Raw genomic sequence first — 20,099 nt, 5'->3', positions numbered from 1 at the left:
TTTGGTGCTGGGGACAGAAAGGGACAGAAAGAACAGAGAAGTTTCTCCCAAATTTGCAATGTGGACTCCCAGAACAATTCACCATGCAACACTAAATGTCAAAGGGTGAGGCCACAAAAATTGTAATGTCCATGTTATCACAAAATGAGGGCACAGCTACGTAGCCATGCAAGAGCTATGCATTAGAAGGGACACTCTTTAATATTGTAGTGGCCAAAATAGACGCTCAGATTCAGGTGAACTCTACAATGAAAAGAAATGCTATGGAACAGAAGAATACATTTGGAGCACATATACAAATAAGTAAAGATCCACTGATTTTTACCTAAGAAGTTATTCAAGATCGCTGTTCCTGTCTCTGGGGATGAGACGCTTCTATAAAAATAATGTATCTGTTCTCTGGAACATACAGCTGGTTGCTAAAGTAACCTAGTTATATTTTCAAGGAAATGCACGTACATAAAACAATTAGTACCCTTCAGGGACGTCTGCAATAAATAGCAGGAAGAAAATTTCTACCAACAATCCAAGGAGAAAGATGACAGGGAAGTCTTACCAAATGAAGCATGAAAAAGGCTATCTTCTATGGCATTTCTGCAAGTACAGGTTTTGGGGGAATAAACCCCCACAAACACCAAACAATACTAGCAGTACTAACTGTAAATAATATATCAATATGCTGCCCAGAAAAACATCAGTCATTACCCACTTAATTTGCAGCTAAAAGAACATGATTATTTATGAGTCATTGAAATAAGATACACATAAATGATGCTGGGGGGAAATGCTGTATGCTGATGGAGGGTAGGGATAAGTGATCGTGGCCACGAGTTGAGATGCCAGCTGCACTCATCATCTTATTTGCAGATGAAGTGATAAATCTGGTTAGAATCACCACCATGACAATCAGAAGTGATCTCTTTCAGAGTAAGGCCTGTGTGAGTGTGGGGGGTGTAGCTGCAAAGGAGCTTTGATCCCAGCTCAGGTGATGGAGTGTGAATGCCAGAGTGGCTCCTGGATGGTCAGAAGGAAGGTCAGGGAAGTTTCCTTAGCAATGCCATTTCCTTAGCATTGCCACTGCCAGTATTTTCTGAGCAGGGGTTTCAATTCTTCTGACATGCTAGAACAGGCCTATTTCCTCTTACAGCTCTGCTATTTAGCCTGGACAGCCCCAGATACTTAGGGGTTTAAGTATGATAGATGCAAGAGGCTCAGGAAACAGGCTGACTGGATCAACACACAGCTCATAGGCATCAAATCTGCACTGCAGGAGCGAATGCACGGTTACACGTGTTAAGTACCCATCCAGAGCTATTTGCATTTGTTGTGCATTGATCTGCCACTACCATCAGACAATCTGTTCCAGCACATTCACACTCCTGCTCCAGCTTTATTTACAGTTGTGGAGAACTGAGTTCCATAATCTCTGTGCTGTACACTTCAGCTACACAGCAGCAACAAGAAGAGAACTTCCAGCTTGGCTTAGAAAAGCTGTTTCCTTAAGTAATGAAACAAACTGCTCTTGACCAAGATTTTAAAACTCTTTTAATTTTTGGAAATGTGCCTGAGAATATGTATCTGTTATCTCTTTCAAGTAATTACAAAAATAGAATTTTTCCCAAAAAGACTGCATTTCCTTACTGAGCACACTGTGACTCTAACAGAACAGAAAACTCTCTGGAGATGCTGCAGTATTCTTGTGACAGAAAAGCAGATCTCTTGCTGCTTGCTTTAGATTCTCAACTATCCTCTTTACCTTCTGTTCAAAACTATTCTACTCATGGCACCACCACTTAATGATATTTAGACTCTGACCTTCAGTTTTCCAGTGAGAGAGATGAGAAAGAAGGGAGGGGGGGCAGGGGGGAAAAGGGCTTGAAGCCTTACAAAAACTTGCTACACATTATTACATTCCAAAATATTATCATATCAAAATCAATTTTGATACTGCTATTCCAAGGCTGCAATTTATTTTGGTGTTGTTGCTATTTCAGAATACCACAAAAGGGCTTAAATCTCATGGAAACAGAGCTAAATGCCATTTCCTCTTTCACCTTTTCCTAGTACTGTCATATCAAGTATCTAATGAAGAAGTAATCTTGCTGTAATTTCTTCCACAAATTTATCACTACCCAAAAAAATAGAGCAGTTACGAGTTTAAGTACCAGATGAAGAATCAGAAGAGCTGCAAATAGTAAGCAGACTTCCATTTTTCTTTGAACTATGACCTTCTTTATACCATAAGCTCACAGAAAACAACTAGAACCTATAACAATTTCTTTCAGATTTTATAAATAAAATATATTCTGCTGATTCCTAATATTTTCCATCTCTTTGGAAATAAAATACATGTAAAAAATACACCAGCAATACCACAAGAAGATGAAAAAAACCAAAAGTGCCAAGTCTAAAAGTTTTCAGTCTGCCACATCTGTTTTTATTACAACAGCATGCATTGCTTCCTTTGACATGAGCATTTATTTACTGCTGTACAAGTTGTCAAGTGCAGCATTACATGGTTTGATCCTCAGTGTGCAGTATTACTTTACAACACTGTAGAGACAGGATTTTTCTCTTATGTAAAGAAAATTCAGCTGTTGCTTAGCCTGGCTCCAAATCCATGCCCCCATACACATCTTCACAAGATACTTTCAGGCTTGGCGAGGAAAAAAGCTCCCCTTTCAAAACAAAAGCAGACAGTCAAGCAACACAGGCCAGCAACTACAGCAGACAAGAAGGTTCAGCAAGAGCTCTAGACAACCTGAAAGCTTTTAGGATACTTCTTTGCTGCATGACAGCTGCTCTGGCTTCTGGGTGGAAGTCCAGCTACAGGAGCCCAGCCCTCATGAGGGAGTGATCCACCTGGAGCTGGGACAAGATGTCACCCAAACCAGCTGATGTTAACATTGACTTGAGTACACCTAAGAAATGCTGCAGCTTTAGAGGCTGCGTTAAGGATTTTTTGTAAAGTTCTCTGGAGCCAGCTTTGTAATTAATTGTAAGCTAATTGATGTGTGGGCACAGCTCTGATGCCCATGAGATTCTGCTGGTGAATAAAACTATTAATTCCTTCATTAAGTAAAAATGTTACGTAGTAAAGGTAATCAAATCAAGATGCCAGGACAAGAGATGCAGTAGGGAGGGACCTGTATTAACAACAGTAAGTCACAAAAGAAAAGATAGGCAATAATAAAAGCAAAGCTATAGGTCTACTGTGTTACTAAACAGCCTTAAGATTCATCTGTATGAGAAGAACTGTGTTCCTTCCTTTCATTGTGCCAAGAAAGGGGACAAGAAATGATGTAGTTTTAACTTCACAAATATTAAAAAAAAAAAAAAAACCAAAACAAAATAATTTTAAAACCCCACCAAAAAAACCCCCCCCCCAATATCCCCAAGGGAAAGACAGAGGAATGTTTGAGCCCTTTAGTACTCTACATGTGTAGTGCTGAAGAGAGGTAAAATATGGCCTTTAAAAAAAAAGTAGGCAGTGTATGATTTTTCTTTTTTTAACCCCCCACTCTGCTGGGATCCTAAATGACAGGCTGGTTCACAACTGGTTCTCACTGCATAGGGTCTGATGTTGAAAACGACTAGTGAGACAGGCTAAAAAGATGGTCCTTACAGAAAACATAATTCAAAGCACTGACTAATCCCTCCAATATGCCAGAGGTGACCTTTTAGCAAAACAAAACCTACACTCTGACATGTTTCAAAGGAAAGCAGACTAAAATGTACTTCAAAGACAAGGCAAAAAAGAGCAAGACACACTTTTAATCAAAGTAGAAAATAGATTTCTGCAATCCAGAACAATCACTTTTAGCCCAGTAATGATTAAATTTCCTGGTAGGAAAATGCTTGATAAATTTTAAATAATCTGCATTCAAGCTGCAATTGAAAGGAAAAGATGTTATAACATAAGTAAGCTTTGTTTGAAAAGGTGGCAGTTCTGGATTAATACCTAAATTAGAGGTCCAAATAAGAGACAATGCTTAACTCCTGAGCAGTGGTAGGGAGGAGAACAGGCAGGAATTGTGCAGCAAGATTCCTTTATTTAATTATTTCACAACTCTTTTATAGACTTTTTTCTTCATAGTCTAATTGGTTAAAGGATCAGCCACCCCATGGGGTGATTGCCTAAAATCCTAAAACATCCATTGTCAAAATATCTTCCTACTGTACCATAAACAAAGCTTTGCAAGGTCGCAGGTGTTCATAGCTTATAGAACTCTACAAATATCTTCTGTGAGAGAGAAAAATATCTCACGGGACTGGAAAGAAGCAAGAGAAATTCTTGCTAGCAGTATATCGTATCCACACCTGAGAGGATTTCGAAGCAGTCATTCTGGCCAATAAATTATGATTGCTTTAATAGCATGGGACCTGCACGAGATAACAAAGTAAAGGAATTTTAAAAAAACATATATTTGTATTTTTTCACATAAATGACAGAGTCCAGAAATAATAAAAGCGCACAGGTCAAGGGTCATGTCAGAGGACGAGCTTCAAGGAATCCATCTCCCATGAGGATCCTGCATTTGTTTACTTGAGCATTCTGAAGGAATAACCTTTACTCCTAAAGTTCTCCAAAAAATGTATCTCAGCCATGAGAAACCTGGTGGTACAGACAAACAGCCTTCTAAAAAGTACAGGGTGAAATACACCATAGTGACTGTAGCTGTTGTGATCACCTAGATGTTATTTTAAAGTAACAATTTTAAAGCAGCACATACATTTCTGTTTGCAGTTTCTTCAAAATCAACACCAAGCTCATTTCCCCTCCAAGATACTGGCTCATAATTATTACTCTAAACTTCCAACTCTGCAGTTTGTATTTTGAGGAAGATTTTAAAGGGGAGACATTAATGATTTCTACAAAGGAGTAAGGCCCAAGCCAGAAAATTTGATCCTTATACTATAAATATATACTCTCATTTCCAGCAGAAGTTTCTTCAAGGGTGAAAAATGGCTATTTACACACAACAATAATATGTTTTAAACTGCCTTGATTTTGATGTGCTGACACATGTAAAGACATAGCTGACTTCTTCACAGAGATATAATTTTAAATTATTTCCACTCTTTGTATAAGGAAATATTAGTTAAGGATTAAAAGGAAACCAAAAAAAAAAAAAAAGGAAAAAAGAAAAAAAGTCTTTTCTATGTCTCTGTAGAGAGACTCCCTGGCAGATTTGAGATTTAAATCCAGAATTACCTAGGTATTGCAGCTCTTCATCTCAAAGTTGAAAACAGTGCTAGCCCACTTCAGTTTTTAAAGCAGTTCATTTACAATCCTACAGCCAACAATCCTCAGCTTCTCAGGTGTGAAGAATTCTCATCTTCAACTCTTTCAATCTCTCAGAAATCAATCTTAAAAGAAATAGGATTCCAGATTGAAGCTTTAGCTTGTTTTGAAAATTAGCACAAGATTGAAGTAAATTTTAAAAATGCTTCTTTATTACTTATCAGTTTTATATTCCACATAACAGGCAAAAACCATTCTAAAAAAAACAGTAGATCATAATAATTAAAGTGTCCATAACTGGACTGGAAAATTTATTAGCCACAGAGTGTTGGGGTAAAACAATGAAGAAAAGCATTCTTAAGCTTTTTGTTTGTTTTCAGTAAAGCACCTCAGGTCAGTCTGCCAGTCATGCTGCATTTAGTGTTGTGTGGGATTTTGTGCTGCTACATTTAGGAGAATTCCAATTTTCTCAGGCCCTGCAGGAGAACTTCATTTTTGTGTCAAATCTCACCGCAGGACATGCACTTCAGAGTTTCCAAAAATAAGTACATCTGTAACTAATGTGTTCAAAAGTGGAGGATGACTTTAGTCTTCTATTAATTAGATGTTTTTCTATTTATGTAACTGCTGTTTCCACATATAAGGATTAAAAACAAGTCCATTGGGAAATGTTTTATGACATGAAAGTATTACTGCAATTATTTCTACAGGCATATTCAGAGATGTATTTAACAAGTGCCATTGAAACATGTTCAGCTAACGCAGCAAAGTACCATTAGAGTCAAAAAAGTCAAGAGCTATCAGGTTTTGAGTTATTAAAAATGTTTTCAGTTAATATATTATTGGCCTAACAACACACAGTTCCTTCATTTTTTGTTTAGTCATTAACATTCTGCATAAGAAGCACCAACTCTTTGACTACTGTAACCTGTAAATAATTTGCTTGCTTTTTGTCTTCCAAATAATCTCTACCCTTTTGGAATTATGAGGTGACTTTACCTTCACAGAGAAAGATACACAAGGAAAGAGATGGGCGGAATTCTCCAGGCAATTTTTCATGAAGTGTTCTAGAGTCTGGGCTAAAGCTTAGAAATGACCAAGTGCAAAAAGTGACAGTAAAAAAGTTGAACATAAACTCACAACAATCCAGAGATATTCACGAGTGGGTTTTAAACCAAATACTCTGTGCCTCCACACACCTGCTACCTGGCTTTGGGGGTATTTTAAGTCCCCAGGCATTTAAGCTTTGAACTGTAAGAGGTCCCTACACACCTGCAGGTTGGCTCCTGGGCACATCCCGACTGTCTCAGCCCTGATGACACGGAGCAGCTCCAAGCCCACCTCTGGCCCTGTCAGGATTTGAAAACCACACACCTCTCCTGACAGGCTTGGGCTGGCAGGCAGTGGCAGGGCACAGCTGCTCGTCCGCATTCTGCAGAAACATCACTGCTGATTTCCTTCACAACACACCCGGCGGGGTGGCTGAAGGAGAAATGGTGCCAGTGCCTCTCTTGATTCAATTGAGCACTGGACCAGAAAGAAGTCACACACGGGGCAGATCCACAGGTTTAGCATTCTGCCCACCTCTAATGTAGCAGCTGCAAACCACAAAAAGCTGCAAACAACTACACAAGAGAGAGGAAGACTTCAGAGTTCTGCTTGTATCCACTCAAAGCTGTCTCACCTTGACTGTAAAGTAAGGAATATTTTCCTGGCAGCAGGCATAGAGGGCACAAAAGGTAAGTGTAATTTGGTATTTTACATATATTATTTTACATTCCAGTACCACTGAACTCAGGTCGCTGTCCATCATCACTCCAGAACTGAGGTCCACCCCCCTGGAAAAAGGGCACTAATCACTTAAAAGTCATCCTCAGCTTATTTTGTCTTTGACCCAAATTCTTTTATTCACGGAGAAAGGGCTAAGAGTCTCAACTCAGGGTAAAAGTCCATTTCAATTTTATTCCTGACCAACACCACTGCTGGAAATACATGTTTACTAAACATGTTTTACTTCAAGCTTTCATTTTGCAAGCATTCCCACTAATAAATCTTCCTTGAGAGAATATACAGAAAAAAACCCCAACATGTATACAGAAATTCATAAAAATGAGCATCAATAACATCCAAGCCAAAAGCATTCACAAAACTAATTTAACAGTAGCTCACCCTGCCCTGTCCTGACTCTTTGCCCAAAAAGCAAGGCAATTCAGGCTGATCTGAAATCCTTTATGGTGTCTTCAGTGTGCCCTACATAAGGGCTTAATAACAATGCAAGGGTGGAATTTCCCTAGAACTGCCTGAGTCCACACAGATGGCAATAATTCTAAATAGTCTGATTTCAACATAACTATAAGTGATTATTCAGAGATCCTGAAGAATTTTTAGATCACAAGTAAGGTATCAACCACAGTAAGGATCAACAGATACCTTACTGTCCATATACAGTACAGAACATTAGAGGAGTCCATGTCAAACCAATCTCTACCAGCTCTAAGCAGCCTCAAAACTCTTACTGTAAAGTTACTTGACAAATCCCTGGCACAGAGATCTTAGAATCAGCCCTAAGCTTAACAATTCCAACCCCCCTGCCCAAGCAGGGTCAGCCACAGCAGGCTGCATCCACTTGGGTGTTCACCATATCCAAGGACAGAGGCTTCACAACCTCCTGAGGTCATCTGTGCTAGTGCTTGACCACCCTCACGGTAAAAAAAGCATCCCAACTATCCCTGTCCAGTAATTCCAAAATAAAATTTATTTCTCGTTTCTGCCTAGAAAAAATCCCAGGACTGTAAGGGACATTAGGCAGCAGCAGACAAAAGTAAGATGTCAGCCACTGAAGCACACAACCAGGAATACTAAAAATGGTTCTTCAGCAAACTTAGTGGTACACACAATATATTTTTTAAGTAGATACGAAGTTTAAAATTTTAATGCTACCACACTTTGCAGTTTGATGAAAAAAAAAAGCACTGTTTCTAGAAACAGTGTAGTTTTAAAGGATTTATGAAGCTGTGGAGAAGACCAGCATCTATTGCTGAAAACATCGTGCAGACACTGTATGCCTTCTGAGCTTCCCTGACAACAGCATAGTTAAGGAGCTTAAAAAAAAATCTATTGCATTCCAAATTGTTAAAATGTCAGCGTTCTGGGAGGTAGGGAAAGGTGGGAAGAAGGCAGCAGGGCCAGGACTGGCATCCAAATCTCTGTTGTAGGTAAGGAAGTCTTATAGAGCTTTCTATAGCAACAAAGGGATAGCTCACTCTTATTTGGCTTGTTGCTCTCTGCGTACAAATGTCTGCAATAGAAAACATTCTCGGTAAGGACCTAAGTAGTCCTCTTCATTCAGACAAGTTTGCTGGACCCACAGAGAAATCAGTCATAGATTTATTATGTACCAGGTAAGCACAAAGCCATCCAGCCACTTAGGGGCTGTCCCTGTGGATGCGTGGTGATCCAACAGGACAGTGCGCTCAGGGCCAGTCTCACTGGGGAGATGCTGCCCAGAAAATCTCCTTCCTTGGCAGAAAATTGCCAGGTAGGCCAAGGTTCTTCCCTTTCCAGCTCAGCCACTGAACTGACACACCCTCTCCCACTCTCTCTCTCTCCTGCCACTCTGACATCCTAAAGCCTGAAGGTGTAAAGTGCTACACATCTATGCACACATAAACAGCCCCAAAAGTCAAATCTCCTACTCTGAGATCTACCACACCTACGTGGGATCCATCCAAGGGAATCTGAAGAGCCTTATTTGAGAAAATCATGTTCAAATATTAAACTGGAAAGAGCACACAGATTGGCAAGAAAAATAGAAGAAAGTATGCACAGTATGAGGTATGTTTTGGGGGAAAAGCAGGAAGAGAAAAATAATGATGAAAAAAGAGCAGCAGCATGTGCCAAAAATAACTTCTCTCTCATGCAATGATCTCTAATCCTACTTTCCTATGAACTAGTTTAAAAATACCCTGGAAACACAAGTTTCCCATTTCATCAGAATAATTGAAAAAATAATGTCACATTCACCAGAATGCCCAATACTTCAAAAGCCAAGCACTATGCTTGTGGAAATACTAAAGGACAAATTAAGGTATCCACTGAGTTATGTTGGTGGTTTTTTAATACCTAAGTGAGAAAAAGTTTATAAGATAGCTCAATTTTGAGAGAATTGCATTAAATCTTTAACTTTACAAATTATCATTATATTACTGGTGGGTGTTTTACCTCAGAAACTAGAAATAGTTCAGGTAAAGCAACATGGAATGAGGTAGATGAATGCTAAGACTGAGCTCTTGTAATTATCTGTTTCTCACTGGGATACCAAGCTGGCACCCATCTTCACAGAAAATATCACAGTTTTCAGCATAGACACAACCTTACCCCTTTGAAATTTTGGATAAAAGGAATTTTGCAAACATGAGGCATCAATTGCAAAGTCTATGAGAAAAAAAATGTCATAGACACAAGAGCAGCATTTTCTGTATCAAGAAAAAAACTGATTTTACTAAGAAGCCGACCAATTTTATTTATTTAAGATTTGAAAAAGAAAGGTCCTTCTTAGTCTTATCCTCCTTTTTTTTTCCCCCCCTGGACTTATAAATGCAGCAGTTTTCTAACTGACAAGATTTCAGAATTTGTACATTTCTGACAGAATTTAATCCTATTATCTGCTGCATCATTTGAGAGCTAAGATGATAAACCCCCGTCTCTCAGAATGGTTAAATTCCAAAAAACCCTTTCAACTGTTAAATAGCTTTTCAAATTCAGGTATCTACAAACTTGTCTCTAAAGAGATTAGCCACAGCTGTTCAAAATTTATCTCTAGATAAGTGTTTACAGCAAAACATGTGAAAGTCGCTATGAGAATCTTTATGCTATTAGATTTAGAAGTTTCCCTTAGTCACTGCCCTGATTTATACATATTTATATTTATAAGGTTGTCATCCACTTTCTCCTCGTAGTTCAAATACAATTTTTTTCTTAAAAGCAGAAGCTTCTGGAAACAGGAAATACTTCAATTTCATGGAGCAGAATGGAAGAAAACTGCCTGAAACTCAGTTTGCACCTGGGTTTAATGCTGATACCCAAAACATCCTCACGCTCCTTACTGCTTGCATCAGCACATGATCAGATTCCTGTAAGTCCATCATACTGGAATATACTCAGTCAGTAATGATTTGTTCCCTCATGCTGGTTCATCCTCTGCTCTGACCCACTTCAGAGCAAATAAACACCCCTGCATTTAATGTGCCCACTGTGGGGACTAACTGCTACATAGCACCCTGGAATGTAGAATTTTAATCTGTAACACCTACACAGAAATTTAATTTACACAAGTCAAAGCTGGTTACTGAAAATCATTAGTATCAATGGATGCTGACAAGTTGGAAATATTTCTGTGACTACTTCCATCAGGAATTGCTTCTTACTGACACAGAACCAAAGTAGATAACACACAAAAATGAGTAATGCTACGCTAGATATAATGGGTTTTCAGCAACAAAACAGATTTTCACATATATGAACTACATAGAATAGATATCTATATAAGCCTCTATACAGATAATTCCACAAAGAACTCTATATAACTGTAAAGTACATAGTATTCTAAACAGAGTTTTCAGATTCTCTTAAAGTGCAAAAAGCAGGGAGAACACTAACAGACCATCTTCCCAAGTTTCATTATTGGGGTTTTTTGAGTCCTTGCATATTCAGTGCTACAATTAGTACAGATTAATATTTAAGGACCATGACAGCATCCTGCTTCTCTATCTGCAATGCAAATGAAGACAATCTCTGCCCTAAAGGGATTGAAGGATAGACTTCTAGAATTACAGTACCTACAGGTACAGATTTAAAAATCCAGCTTAATTCTCTAGGACTCAAACCTACCATAGCTGGAAAAAACCCCAAACAAGTATATGAGGTTTTGAAAAGGATTCTGGTTTTAAGCTCTTTGAGGGATGTGTCCATGCCACACACACCCCCCACCCCACACACCCCATTTTCTGGATTTGTTTTTTCCAACATTTTTTCATACATAATGCATTCTTAAGAGAGGGTTTAATATAGTGAACACTATAGGTTAGCATATCAGGATGGTATGATACATTATGCATAAATTGTGGGGGAATACAATAAGTGAAATTGGAAATCCAGAGAATGCAGGCTGACACTGTCAAATGGAATGCGACAACCTTCCTCAAGGAAGCTGGCTATGCCCAAAACAGAAGAGTCATGCAAGACTGGAACAAGGCAAGATTTTAAAAGGAAAACACACCAATACATCCACTTCGTATTTTTAGTTACTTCAGTAGTGAGATTATGACTACTTTATCACAACAAAGCAGCCTGAAATTACGAAGTCTTAATGGTAGCATCTAGAGAGTTTTGGCCTTTTTTTCTGACAGAGTATGCAACACGCAAAATTTGGGAGTGATGCTTTAAAGAGGTGCACAATGATGAAGGAGCAACACTTCAGAAAGCCCCAAAAGGTTAAGTTCAGTGCGGCGAGGGCTATCACAGAATCCCAAAAGACTTCTCAAAAGTGAACAAAGTACTGTGGGAGGAGAGGTGGATAAAAACATGATGTGGGCTCTTGGCAAATCCATCCTCAAATCACTTTTCAGCAGTGTTCACACAATGTCTGCATATAATAAAGCAAGCCTGCTGTGAGTGCCACAGAATGCAGAAGCACAGCAAGAGCTGACTCTCCTCAGGGGTCACTAACTCAACATCACTCATCGATTTGCTGGATAGGCATTATCCATCATCGAACACTTCTAAGAGAGGTGACAGCATGATGTGAAAGGTGATAGGCGTTCACTACCTTAGAACATTTTTGGAACACTGTTTCACTTGTTGCTTTATCTGCACTGAAACCGCATGCAAGTTAGCTCAAGTTCTCCTGCAGAAGTGGGGAAAGAAGAAACTCCTCCAGGAGTTACTGCAAAAACGTTACAAGTCCTAAGTCAAAACATGCCAACACAGTCTCAGACTGGGCTTGAATTGCTATCTCTTTGGGAGGATTCCTTTCAGTCAAAAAAGGACTCATCCTAGCAACACTGAGTTACTAAGAATAAACTGCATTTAAAGCATCTTATGCAGCAGTGCAAAGGTCTCAAAGCAGACAGAAGCCAAATAAGTAGTTCCCGGAGGAAAACAAGAGCATTCTTTCCAATCACATGGTAGCTTTTCTGCTTCCTGAATCTTTTCTGTTCAATTTGTCTTTTATTTACTGTTTGTTGTTGGGATGTAACAGTCTCTAATATATATCACTAAAACTAAAAAAAAGCCTGAATAGCTGGTTTGGTGGAAGATGGAATTTGTGTGGGACCAGAAAAAACTCAAGTAAAATTCAGCATATTGTTACAACAGCAAAGAGCAAAATGAACAAATAAAATAAAATTTAAAATTCACGAACCCAGCCTTCCTTTTTATATTTTTGCTGCTATTGTTTCTAACATGGCCAACACTAAACTTTTTTTGAGGGATAAATACCCCTCAGCAATAAGTGACACTGTGAGTTTGATTCACAGAGAAACGATCACTTTTTAGATTTACTCAAAAGTGAGATGATGACCTTTTTACTATTTTATTTGGCTAACACAACAAATATCACTTATTCACCAACTCATAACTTGAAGCAGAAGGATAACCAAGTTAGATGGGCAAATTCTGCTGGGATCAAGACTGGCTTCAAGTCTGTGGTATGGATAAAAGAAGTCTTTCTGCTTATCATTCTTCCAGGAACAGCTGCTGCTGAAAAAGCTTCAGATTACGTTTCAGAATTGGAAAAATCATTTAGTCATGCTCTTTGAGCAGCATCAATGTACCATTTATGTTCAGTATGCAAAGTTAAATCTGCTTCAAGACCTTTTGCAAAGGGATGGCATCACAATATCACTTGGTGAAAAATAAGACCATGGAGAATAAAAACTTCTGCATTTACAGGTAGACTGCCTTTGTATCAACCCACTGTTTGGTAAAATGAATAAACAAATAACCTAGAAATTTTCAATTTTAATTCTTTCTAGTACTTGCTGAAGTTTTCTGTGAATTGTGCACTATTTAACGAGATTTTGTAAAAACAGACCACAAGATTTACATTATTCTACACTTTGGAAAGTACCTAGAGGTTACTCAACAATAGACAAGTCCATCGAAATTCACTGCCCTAATATATTTGCAAGAAAAAAGAGTGCTTTTGGAAATGCCAGACAGGTGCTGTCATTAAAATTACCACCTGAATATGCTGCGATGCGTGCAGAGCCATTCCTTCCTATACAGCTATTTTGATTACTATTACCATACCACAACCACCATATCCCTTGCCCTCTCTTCACAACTCTAAGCAACAAATGAAAAAACACTAAAATTCTATTGGTTACTGAGAGAGTAACTAACAAACATTTCTTTTTTTTCTCCAATTTATTTCTCCATATTAACATCATGTTCATTACTGAGTGCATGTTTCAGCATTTTGACCTCGAACTGTGCATTCTACCCTGCTCCCTCATTTTTCTGATTGTTGCAGTTTTCTTGTGCTGCTTTGCCAGTTCCCTATCAAATACCTTTAGAGGTGCAAGCTCTTGAAAACTTCTCAATAGCATTCATCAATATGCACAATACAATTTATCTCCCATAACCATCACCTTCAGCTGGATTCACATACTTCAAAGTAGCTGTGCTACATCAACGTGAAGTCAGGAGCCTACAACATATTTAGTTAGATCTGGGACTCAAGGGCTGGGGTATTTTAGAGAAGCAACCAAGAACAGCAGCTTCAAAATAAACATCTATAAAAGATCTAACCCTGCATACTTCAAAGTCATGGAAAGATTTTTATCAGCTTCACTGGTTTGTTATTCAGGCCCAGTATCTGTTTTGATTCCTTTTGCTCTGCTCTTCCCCTCTACTCAACACCCTGCCCAGGCTGTTGTATCCTACTTCCTAATGCTTCATGGAATTGCACGCAGAACACAGGCACTTGTTCTGCCAAACAACAAGAGAAAGTTTGCAAAGTTAAACTTAGCAGCAGCTACAAGGTTCAGAAATCAGCCATTTTTCCAAAGAGTCTCCAGGAATATAAAACTCAAAAATCTTAGTCTAAAGGATGCTCTGACTCCAAAGTTATGCTACAAGACAGGCACACTCCTGAAAATGCTGAGTGTATTGCAGTGGAAAGCTGTAATTCAGGTGAGTTTTATTCTTTGCTTTAACCTCAGGGGAAAAGAAAAAATTACCACTTTATTGAACTTTAAAATAAAATAAGAGAAGGCAATATTTGGACATTTTATGAAGAGAATGCTTTCCAGTGTATTATGGATACAGGTAGCTACCACAAAAAAATACAAACCCCTAGGAAGTGTTTTAATATCATTATTTCAAAACATAGTTGTCTTTAAACACTGAAGAGCAGTATTTAGATATAATGTCCCTAAATAAAACTCATGTATTAGGCAGCACCCAAGTATTATTTAAAAGCTATATTTTGTTTTAGCTACTAAAGTTCCACTTCTGAATGTTATTTATTGACAAACTAGTGACAAGAGACTTAAAATATAATTATGAACTATTACAATTTTTTAAACACATTTAAACACACTTGTATATCAACTGATATAAGCAGATATCTATTTGCATACATATGTGTAAGTATGCTACTTAACTAATATAGAAATATTGATTATACAATGAGTATGAACAAAATTACATGTATAAGCCGTTCTTTCAGGGCTAGAGACCAGCTTTATACATCATTAACTGTTAGATTTGCCTTCCAAATTCTAAATGCCAAATACAAGCCTAATGAAGCTGAAATGTCTCTACAGAGCCCTAAGATTTGGTTACTAAAGCCAGGCACACATCACAGCAGTGTGCTTGCTTGAAGCAAATTCCTTTCTCATCCCTGCTTACCATGCCTTGGCTCATCTCAGAGAGAGACCTTGGAAGTCCTTGATTAGCTAAAGTGAATGCCAAGTCTTTAATTAGACAAAATCCCTCAAAGGATGGTATCAGTCAAGCAGTGTCCTCGGCCTGCCAGGTGAACAGCACAGGAGCATCTCCACTGGCAGCCCTTGCAAGGGGAATTTTAACTGGTTGGGCCAAGCAGCACATGCATCCTTCCCAGCTAAACTGTTCCTGTGTCACTCATCAGCAGGAGGTGTCTGCTGCCCATTTGTACAAACAAACAGCACAGAGCTGATGACGGGGGTTGCTGGAGTTAGGAAGTGTTGGCATGGGAATGTTGATGTTCCAGTAAGAAGGAAACTGTTAAGATAAGAATTTCATGGACTGTTCAGTCACTAAAGGTGGATTCCCCTAATACAAATGTGTTATGCTTAAATATTTAGTATTATTTTAGGATCAAGATCAGCTTTATACAGTTGCCTGTGTTGCCAAATATCCCTGACTTATGACTCTAGGCAGGAGTATCAGCCAAAACCAAGAGGTTTATGCTGCTACTCCTATTTGTTACCTGAGCAGCAGCAGGAGTCAGTGTATAAGATCCCTCACAGAGCTGCAATGAGTCAATCAATAATTCTGCAGAACAAATCACAGAACGTAAATGCCTGACAGAAACAGCCCAATGCAAAACACAAATACTGACACTGAGTGAACAGAGATCCATTCAGCATGAGCCCAAACAAGTCTGAAAATGGCTTTACTTTGTTTTTACTCTTCTGCCTGCTAGGACACATTTATCACTGAAAGCAACTTCTCCTGAAGCATTGCTCAACTAATTTGCAGTCAGCGCTTGTAGCATCTTCCTCCCTCTCCTGTACTACACCAGAGTCATTGTGGGAGTTTGTTATTGCTGGAACACTGCAATTACTGGCTCTGCCCAAATACTACAGTCACATCACCTATAAAATGTGTATAGAAATGGACAGAAAAGTTAAATCCACTCTTAATGATTAATATACCATGGTGATTCCCCCCAGCAGAGAATGAGGCCTTTGTTCCATGCCAACATTTAACAATTTCTGCAGTAATAGTCCATACAGAAAAAAACCCCAAGACCTGCTCAACAAATTTTTTTGTAATGCCATGACTATCTAAATTTTAAAAGACATAACAATAAAAATACCCAGATAAAATTTAAGGTATTCTGAAAATAGTTGTATCAAACAGAAGTGCATATGTCCCTAAGGGTACAGCTCTAAGGTGTCAGCTATAAGTGTAGTTGTAGCAGCACACAAGCAAAGTATAACCCAGTTCCAAGGACAAGGCCAAGAAAGAGGATCCCAAAATGCAAGGGGCAGAAATAGACCCTGCAGTCATATCACCGATGCCATCCTGTTTGTTGTGTTTGGGGGTTTCTGAAGGATGTTTGTCTGTAGGCAATTTAAATTCTCCAAGCGGTGGAGTCTAATTAATATTTATATAATATTCTGCTTACAGATATCTGTATTTCCCTCTCCCTCACATACACTTTTTTGCAACAGATGTTATGAGAGTTTTTATACCAGACTAAACCTAAAAGATATTGAATAACACTGAGTAAAAGTTTCTCAGCGTACAGCTATACAACATCAGACAAATATTAGCAGGTCATATGGATTAAAAATCATAACAAATTTGACAGGTTTTAGTTCAGAATGCAGACAGCATATAGTATCAAATATTTCAAAAGCTACACTATTTGCAACTGTGTTATTTTACCATACACATCAGCAGGGAATAATCACAGGATCATTTCAGTTGGAAAAGACCCTGAAGAGAGTCCAGCCACTAATCAACTAAACTTAGTTATCATTCTTATTTCGGATATGGAATTATTGTGTTTAGTGCTTGTACAGCACATAATTATTTCACTTACTATTTCAAAGTAAGGGGTTTTTTTTGCACTGAAAAGAACAATGCAAGGTAGCCAAGCTTGCTTTGCACAGTTTGGGCTGACATATTGTGCTCCCTGACCTATTAGGAATACACCCTTATTCAATTAGATTGCTTGACTTACTGAGCAATCTGAATCATTCAGTACCCTCTGAATGGAGGGGGAGGCTTGACCTGATACAACACCTCCCAAAAAATTCTGTTACATACTGTAATATATAGTTCTCATATACTAATTACTTATACTAAGTATAAAATGTCAAAGTCAGGTAAACATTTATGTTGCCTCTTCACTACCAAATAATATAGCATTTAGACTGAATTTTGTTTTAAAGTACCAGTGCTTTTATATTGTTTCAAAAACTTCAAATCAAATGTCTTTTTCCAAATAAGTAGTATTTCACATACCACATTTACAAAGCAGTTGGGCAGATTTTCAGCCTGGTAGAGCAGCACAACATTAGAGAATTCCATAAACCTTTAGCCATTCAAAATCAAGAAACTAAAATCAGCATTTCAAAAGACATGCACAGGCACTTCTCCCATGTATAGCTTAATTTTTTTAAACAGGTCACATGTTACACTGTGTAACACTATACATATATAAAAACTCCTCACACACAGACAGGCCATTGCAATTCCAGAAATTCAAAATTAGATCTTACCAAGGCTGAACTCCAGCTTTGGCTCATTTGCAATTCTCTGAATACCTTAAAAGGTTAAGAAAAAAATATATTAGAAATAATTTGATTTCCATGTCTTGCTTTTTGATACACAGTAAAACTTTCACATGCCTATAACTACTGCCATTGCCACTGAAGTAATATTTTATGTTAGAAACTCATAGTCAAAGCAAACTTGGATGAAATAATTTGCCTGAAAAAAGGCTACTTTGAAAGAAGACTTCCTTCTTAATAGAAACTTTCTGTTGCTGGGAAAAGAAACTAGGAAAAAAAACCCCAGGCTTTCATGGATGTGTACTTGTAAGATTTTCAGTCACAACAACTGACTATGTATCTGTTGGAAAAATATTAAATCTAACAACTGATTTTAAAGTAGGTATGGCATCACATTAAAAACAAACCCCACGTTTTGTGAAAGTAGGGAAATCAGGTTAATGTAGTAGAATATAAACACGTTATTGATCTACAAAAGAAATGTAAAGCAACAAATCCAAATTCTTTTTGTTGTAAAAGAAGTACGTTAATTCCTCTTCTCACATAGCAGGAACAAGAACAGTTTAAACCATTGTGGAATTATGTTCTACTGTGTAATTTACTGCAAAGGGCAATATCTTCCTGTGCTAAAATAAAGGCATGAACCACAGAGATGCAACAGGAGAAACGTAGGAAGCAAGGAGGGATAGGTAAATAACACTGGGTGGTTCACCTGATGCAGAAAGTAATTGGATCACAACCACAGTTTCAAAGAACTTGTAGAAATTAAACTCTCTCTTGCTGACATTTTTGTATTGTCTCCAGTAAGCATTATTAATTATTGGTCAGTATTTAAGAAATTGGTCAGATAGGAAGGATTGAGTTAGTATATGAACTGGAACAAGATTTTTGTTTAAAAAAACAAATTAAAAATCCCATAAACAAAAAAATCACCCCAAACTTATAGCTGTGCCTGCTCCATAAAAACTTGATGCTGCTAAGTCTAGATTCACAGTATTCTCATTACTGTAGCTATTCATTCACATCTGTGTGAGAAAAATTACAGCTGCAGAGCTTAGAAAGGTCAAAAAGAAAAAAAAAATGAAAGTTTGTTGGCTTTTTTTTTTTTAAATGGAACTTTAACAAATTTCTGAGTTGAACTCTGCCACTAGCATATTGGCCTGAAACACCTTCATGAATATGCTGGATACAGAATTGAATAAGTGACCAGGCAACTGAAATACAGTCTCCTGACTCCAGTGCACCAAATACAATGCAACATATGGCTACTTGCATTCAAATCCCCAGAGTGCTTTTAGATCACAAAGAACAAATCTGTGATACTAGTTTAAGTATTACTAAAGCTTTACACATTTATCAGAGTTACCAGACTATATTTTAAACACTAGTCCATATGTTCATATAGGACATAAAAGAGGAAAAAAGTACTTTAAGTCTTACGAAGAAAACAGGTTAGCGAGAAAAGCTCAGAAACACAGTAATCACACATTTGTTCCCCTGAAGGTTACGTGCATAAACCAAAATACATCAGGGAAAAACATTTAAAGACAATTTTTATCAGTTTATTTCCTCTAAACTGCACTCTGACAAGCTAGAAGTTGAACATCATTTTGTACCCTGCTTGTGACACGATCTGAACTGCCACGGAGACTGGGCCACCACTCCATAAAATGAGTACATGCACTTACTTGTGAACTGGGGCTCTCCTAGACTGTCTAACTGGGATGTGGGGAGAAACTGTTGTGCTTCATCTGATGATCTCTCCTCCTTGATTTCCATGACCAGCCTCTGGAGATGCTGAATTTTATTCTGCAAACCTTCTGAGTTTGCCTCTCCCAGTGCCACAGCCCAAGATTCACAGTCTGGCTTTGATGCGGCTTCTAGGTAAAGATCTGGTTCTCCACTCTGAAACTCTGCACTCAGAAAGCATAAAAACAGCTCTTAGGAACTGTGTTTCAAAAGGGGGATGATGGAAATATTGATGTCACACACAATGAAAACCACCACATGCACATTTTTGTTCATGGTCAAAGAACCATGCAGCCCCCTCCACCTCTGGAGTCAAACCCCAGCTCCTTCAGACTCGGTGCCGTACTAAGCATATCCACAGAGTAGTTCCAAAATCAGTTAACAGATGGATAAATTAGGTGGCAGAATCAAACCAAAATGGGAAATCCATTTCCAGCACAGATTCTGCAGCCTAGAAGGCAGCTCTCAGAGCTGCTAACTTGAAAAAGAATTTGGTTTAGCAGGAGCAGCAGACACGGTTCTGTCAGAGAGTGGGATTCTCCAGAATGAATGTGCCCATCATCTCTTCTATTAGAGACCTCCATTATGCT

At 38.2% G+C, this 20,099-nt stretch overlaps 1 protein-coding gene across 6 annotated transcripts in view; it reads right to left on the bottom strand.

Annotated features, from left to right (window-relative positions):
• Positions 1 to 20,099, bottom strand: part of INPP4B (inositol polyphosphate-4-phosphatase type II B) — a 276,861-nt gene that overhangs the window by 180,173 nt on the left and 76,589 nt on the right. For 4 of the 6 annotated variants that reach the window (XM_017732655.1, XM_017732656.1, XM_017732657.1 and 1 more), the window contains exons 4-5: positions 19,449 to 19,673; positions 17,749 to 17,793 (exon numbers count right to left, since the gene is read on the bottom strand). The exons of 1 other annotated variant lie outside the window; for it this stretch is intronic. In XM_017732655.1, coding sequence (XP_017588144.1) covers positions 17,749 to 17,793; positions 19,449 to 19,673 — 270 coding nt within the window. Of the gene's footprint in view, positions 1 to 17,748; positions 17,794 to 19,448; positions 19,679 to 20,099 lie in introns of all 6 variants that reach the window. One more of the 6 variants, XM_008632432.2, reaches the window with a different exon arrangement.

The sequence above is a fragment of the Corvus brachyrhynchos genome, unplaced genomic scaffold (assembly GCF_000691975.1).
Source record: "Corvus brachyrhynchos isolate BGI_N302 unplaced genomic scaffold, ASM69197v1 scaffold444, whole genome shotgun sequence".
In the NCBI taxonomy this organism is placed as follows: domain Eukaryota; kingdom Metazoa; phylum Chordata; class Aves; order Passeriformes; family Corvidae; genus Corvus; species Corvus brachyrhynchos.
This window is presented reverse-complemented; position numbering and strand designations above follow the sequence as displayed.